The 6163-nt window shown below is 56.9% G+C and overlaps 1 protein-coding gene across 1 annotated transcript; it reads right to left on the bottom strand.

Annotated features, from left to right (window-relative positions):
- Positions 1-2956: 2956 nt before the first annotated feature.
- Positions 2957-3901, bottom strand: LOC112910106 (olfactory receptor 6N2-like). Its single transcript, XM_025986363.2, has one exon. It carries the CDS (start codon positions 3899-3901, stop codon positions 2957-2959), a length of 945 nt encoding a protein of 314 aa, XP_025842148.1.
- Positions 3902-6163: the final 2262 nt, after the last annotated feature.

Genomic DNA, 6163 nt, shown 5'->3' with positions numbered 1-6163 from the left:
CCTGGCCTTGAACGCTCACCCCAAAGAGCCTGTGCTTCTCTCACATTTAACTCATATCTGAAAGATTGATGCCGACTGTAGAAAGCCGTCGGCTGAACAGAACTCCGGCCAGAGGCGAGCAGCCGGGGTGCAGCTCCCTCGCGGGCCTCATTGGGGTGGGAGGCAGCTGCTCGTCTTCCCCGTTGGGAAACTGCGCTAGGCCCGACCTACACTTTGTAGTTTGGAGGGAAGGACAGTGAGGGGGGTCGCAAGAAGGGAGAGATGGGGACATGAAGGTGAGGGGACTAGGAGCAGGGAAGAGCTCGAGGTAACGTCCCGTCTGCAGCTACGAGCGGCCGTCGACCCGTGGTCCTGACTCTCCAGGGCGCCTGCGAGTTCGGGGGTCAGTTCTTCAGTCTGTGGACACCCAGCCCCAAGCCACGGGCCAGTGGGCTGCCTCCAGGTGTTAGGTGGCCGCTGACCCCTCCAAAACGGGATCCGGAGCCCCAGGCACCCCGCGGTGTAGACCCACAGAGACGAGACCACAGGGCCATCAACTCCTATGACCCAGGCTGACCCAGGCTGCCACAGGGCCCAGGAGCCTCCAGGCTCCCTGCTGCCACCACCCCAAGAACAAAGGCCCCACTGGGTGCACTGACTGGCCTGCTGAGGGTGGCAGCGCGAAGGAGGGAGGAGAGGCCGCGGCCGAAGCCGGTGCCTGCCTTGCAGTGTTGCCGATTCCTCTGGCGCCCACGAAATAAAGATGTGAGCTGCGGGGGGTCCCCAGGGGCACAGCAGTTCAGCGCCGCCTTCGGCCCAGCCCGTGACCCTGGGATCCCGGGATCGAGGTCGCGTCGCGCTCCCTGCATGGAGCCTACTTCTCCCTCTGCCTGGGCCTCTGCCTCTCTTTCTGTGTCTCTCATGAATAAATAAATAAAATCTTTAAAAAAAAAATGTGAGCTACGTGTGGAACTAAACACCCTCACAGGCAGGAATTTCCACTGCAGCAGCGTCTGTGGAGAACCTTTGAAGAGATGGCGACTGATGATCATACAGTGCCTAACGTTCTACTGTTGTCCTCCTTTTACAGATCAGGAAACTGAGGCACAGGGAAGTTAAGTGAACTGTCTAAGGTCGCACAGCGAGCAAATGATAGAATTAACGTTGGAGCCCAGGCAGAGAGGCAGTAAGGGCCATGCTCTGACCCGACCCCTGCGCTGCCTCTGAAATACGGGGTCCACTCATGCATCGGGCACTTAGCTTATGTCCATTCACTTCATCATTAGAACTCTTTGTTACAGAGCCTTTTTTTTTCTTTTAAAAAGGTTTTATTTATTCATGAGAGACAGAGAGAGAGAGAGAGACAGAGACACAGGCAGAGGGAGAAGCAGGCTCCATGCAGGGAGCTTGATGTGGGACTCGATCCTGGGACCCCGGGGTCACGCCCTGAACTGAAGGCAGGCGTTAAACCGCTGAGCCACCCAGGTGCCCCCGTTATTTTAAAGACAACAACAACAAAAGTAAATAAATAAAAAAAGACAACAAAAAAGAGGTTGAAGAAAACATACCGGTTTTTTTTTTTTGTTTTTTTGTTTTTTGTTTTTTTGGTTCAGGATCACATAGTCAAAAAGCAGCAAATCTGGGGTCTGGGCCAATGGCCATCCCTCTCCGTCCCGGATACGTGGATGTCACCTCCGGGGCTGCTTCCCCGCTTGGCTCCTCTCAGCTCTGTCAGCAGGAGCGGGTGTGAACGGCCGTGTGCCGTGGCCCTCGCTGGGCAGCGGGGACGAGGCCACTGCTCTCACCAGGGTCATGCCCCCCGGGGCAGACCCGTGAGCCTCGGACCCACGGACCCGGCTTGGGTCCATGTCTCCCGATGGCAGCTCCAGGAGCATTTCTGCCTCCATCCCGCTGAGATGGTCCCTCCTTCTTCGGGGGATATGGGAAGATGACAACATCTGAAAGCAGCCGCCACTGTCTCCAGCACAGGGCAGACGCGTAAAAACTAATTGGGTGGATTTTTTAAGAGTCACTTGTATAAAAATGACCACGGGAGAGGCCGTCCAAGCCCCGTCAAGCGGCCTCCTCTGCACCAGGGTTTGGGTCCCGGCCGCCTCCCTAGGCCCGGGCCCCTGGCAGCGGTGGGCCTCCCATCCGCACATGGCCAGAGGACGGGAGTTTTCAGACTTTGCTCAGCAGAGGACCCGGCGGGTGGGGAGTCGGGGAAAAGGCAGGCAATGTGACCCGACTTTCTGTCCCGACCCATTTTCTCCTTGGCACACGTGGGCTTCGTCTACAGGGCGCACAGAGCTCTTCCGTGGGCGGCTTGGTCTCTGTCCATTTAGCGGGGCTCCAGACCCTTTCCCAGGAATAGTCCGTGAAGATGGGTGGGAACCCAGACAACACCCTCATCGTCCCCCCAGCGGGGAGCCAGCAGTAGTGTCGGGCTCCTAGCCGCCGGCCCCGCGACTCTGTTGCTCCCGGCAGGGCTGCGGCCCAGGCCAGGCCAGGCCAGCTGCACCCACCCGCTCCGCCCACGCTCACCGCCGCCCGTTGGGGTCCTGCCTGCCGGCTCCCATCTTCCGCGGTCCCACCCCTCCTCTGGGACACTGCCCCCTGCCCCCAGCTCTACATGGTCTTCCTCTCCCCACGTCGTGCTGTCTCCCCTGGTCAGGAGTTTACATTGGACCCTGTTGGTTTGCTTTTCTCCTTCTCCTTTGTGGTGTTTCCCACCCACCCCCCACCCCTGTTGGATTGGAATGGAATGAAAACCCTGTCCCCCTTGCCCCTCCTTCCACGGCTGTGAAGCCCGGTTACCCAGACCACGTCCTCCCCGAGTGGCCGTTGGCAGCCCGTGTGACCCATCGTCTGACCGCTTCGTTCACGGGGGTTTACTGTCGCTGTGACCGGATGTCTGGCCGACCCACCAGCTGGTTCCCACCATGGCCCAGGAGCTGAGCGGCGATAACAGATGTCGTCAGTGTTGATTCAGAGCAGTCCCGACCCTGATGGTGACCCTCTTCACCGCCGCTCTCACCTCCTTGTTGCGAAGGGTATAGATGATGGGGTTGAGGAAGGGGGTGAGAAAGGTGTACACCAAGGCGATACACTTATCTGTGCCCTCAGCTTGACTCCCGGGCAGCCCCACATAGACAACAAAGGCAGAGCCAAAGAACAGGGCCACCACGGTCACGTGCGAGGCGCAGGTGGAGAAGGCCTTGGCCCGGCTGGTGGCCGAGGGCAGCTTCAGCACCGCCCTCAGGATACCCCCATACAGTCCTAAAATCAGCACAAAGTTGCAGCCCGTGGCCACACCGATCACCGCCCCGTGCACTCGAGCGTGCCAGCCCGTGTCCACACAAGCCAACCTCATCAGGGGAGCCAGATCACAAAAGTAGTGGGCCACCTGCTTCCGGCAGAAGGGCAGGGCGGCCGTGAGGCCCGCTGGCACCAGGGCCGCCGAGAAGCCGGCCACCCAAGCGGCCCCCGCCAGCCCCAGCTGCACCTTCCTGCTCATGAGCGCGTGGTAGTGCAGCGGGCGGCAGATGGCCAGGTGGCGGTCCAGAGCCATGACGGCCAGCAAGGAGCACTCCGTCATGCCCAGGGAGTGCAAGGCGTACAGCTGGAGGAAGCAGCCAGCCGCCGGGATGGGGGGACACCTGCAGAGCCAGGTGAGCAGCAGCGTGGGCACCGTGGCGCTGACGTACCAGACCTCCAGGAAGGAGAGCACGCCGAGGAAGAAGTACATGGGCGTGGACAGGCCCGCATCCACCTGCACCAGCACAACGATGAACAAGTTCGAGGCCAGCGTGAGGACATACACGCCCAGGGTAGCCAGGAAGGCGAGCGGCCGCACGGGCCCGGGGGCCCTGAACCCAGTGAGAATGAAGCTCTGCGGCCACGTGTGGTTCAGCCGATCCATGAGCCCTCGGAGCCGCTCCAGGATCTCCTTCTCTTTGGAAAACTGTCCTCGTGCCAACGAAGCGTGGGCACCTGGTGGGAACAGAGGTTCTCTAGCCAATGCCCTCCCTTCGCCGCAGAGGAGCCGCCCTCCTGAAGGCAGAAGTGGTCCGTCCCCCGTGACCAGATCTGCTGTTGACAGAGCTGGACCTCGAGACCAAGGCCCCTGACCCCACTGCAACTCTTTTCTAATTTATAGTATTGGGTTCTGGAGAGTCAGGGACCTGGATTTTGTCCCTGTTCCACCATCAGGAAATAGGACACATAGGAACGATCCTTCCTCTATCCTTCCTGTACCTTCCAATGATGCAAAGACCAGCCAAATTGGGCTGTGGAAAAGACAGAGGTCATCCCCCATATGTGACTGTCAGGGACTCTTCCTGGAAGCCCCGCTGGAGCTTATAGACCGTGCCTACAAGCACTGGAGGAAGAGGTGGGGAATGACGGAAATGCAGGCGCTCTGACAACAGTCCCTGGCATCTCTATTGCACGGTGCCCGACGGGTGCTCGCTCCCTCAGCAGACACACCGTGTCTTTTGAAAGATGATCCCCACCGGAGAAATGCACCAGGAATTCCCATGGAGGAAAACCCTGTGGTCAGAAGTCCAAGCAAGAAGTCCTGTGGTATAAAGAAGAGGCTTCTCTGAATCAGGGATCTGGCTTTGGCGGTGTTGCGTCATTGGCCCACAATGCACACTGAGCTAAGCCTCTTCTCCCCCTCAACTTCTTCTCTAAATAAATTTTTAAAAGAAGTTTTGGACAGATGTTTCCTAAGACTCTTACAATACAGAAAGGTCATAGTTCCCTAGAGTCACTGAAAATGTATTTGGGGTGAAGGGGGAGATAGGTGATCTACACTAAGGTCCCCAGAGTTCTTCTCCCACACCCTACACCCTAACGGGCCTCCTCCAGGAAGGGTCGACACCCTCCCCGGGTCCTCTGCTTCCCTACGCTCACCTGTGCCACCCCCTCTCTGCCCATTACCTGACTGTTGGGATGACAGTGACACTCACAGAGACCTCCTCAGCATCCTTTCCACCCCCAGACTCTCCCCTACTTATACCTCATGTTCCTGCACACGCTCGCCTCCCTGGGGCTCCGTGCTGGGTGTTCCCCGGGGTTGCTGAGTGTGACTAGGTCTCCCCCAGGGGTTCCTCTGAGGCAGGCAGTTGAGCACAGGGAAGCAAAGCACATATGCTCTGTTGTTCAAGTGACTTTTCTCAACCCTGCTACCCTGATCCTTGGGCTCTGGAGTCCTGCCTCGGGACCATTGCCGCCTGTGGGTGACTACAAGCTTTTGCAAGTTCCACATAGCTTTCTCTGGAGAGAGACAGCCCATCTCACATAATCTTGTGCACACATGGACAGTAACAGAAGGGAGTGTTGTCTTTCTAAAACATTGCCAGTGTAAGACGTGTCAATCAGCTTCATTTCCTCCAAAGACAAGGACTGGATGACCCAAGAAGACCAAACCAACTGTTTGCCCATGACTAGCTTTGCCATGGTTTGAGAAAGGTCAGCAGCCCTGATATACTTCTTTGGCCCCCTTCATGTCGATGATGACCACCATCGCCACCACTGATGGCCCACATCCACTATCACCCATTCACTGATTCTCTCATCAGTGCACATCTGCTATGTGCCAAGTGTTGTCCAGACCACCAGCACCACCAGCACCACCACCAACACCACCAGCACCATCACCAGCACCACCAGTACCACCAGCACAAGCACGACCAGCACCAGCACCACCAGCACCACCACCACTCTGCCATCACTGCTTATGCTACCACCACCATCACTAGCACACAGATATCCTGATCCAGCTCCCTGACATCCCTCTCAGTTTATGACCATTGGCATCATCTTCAGAAAGGCCCTGCACTCAGCATATGAACCCTGACCTCAACTGGGTACCATACATGTGCATGCACTGGATAGATATAAAGGCCATAAAAGTAATAGACTAAAAACATTAATCCATTGGAGAATAATAGGTCTGCATCATTGGTAGGTGCAACCACAGTTTACCATTTAGGAATCAGAGGCACAGGACAAGATGGTAGCAAAGCTGAGTTGGCCAGCAAGACATTAACGATGAAAGATTTGCACATAGACCCGTAAACTTAGAACAAACCATCTCATCTCTTCAAGTCAATCTAGAAAATCTTCCTGAGAGAGCTAGAGTAGTTTAAAAGGTTTTGAGAATTTAACTTTAGAAAAT

This window comes from Vulpes vulpes, chromosome 5, assembly GCF_048418805.1.
Source record: "Vulpes vulpes isolate BD-2025 chromosome 5, VulVul3, whole genome shotgun sequence".
Classification (NCBI taxonomy): domain Eukaryota; kingdom Metazoa; phylum Chordata; class Mammalia; order Carnivora; family Canidae; genus Vulpes; species Vulpes vulpes.
The sequence above is the reverse complement of the archived record's forward strand: the minus strand, read 5'-3'. Positions and strand labels throughout refer to the sequence as shown.

Coding starts and splice junctions, on each gene's coding strand:
- LOC112910106 (XM_025986363.2), bottom strand. CDS start 3,901: ATGGATCGGCTGAACCACACGTGGCCGCAGAGCTTCATTCTCACTGGG.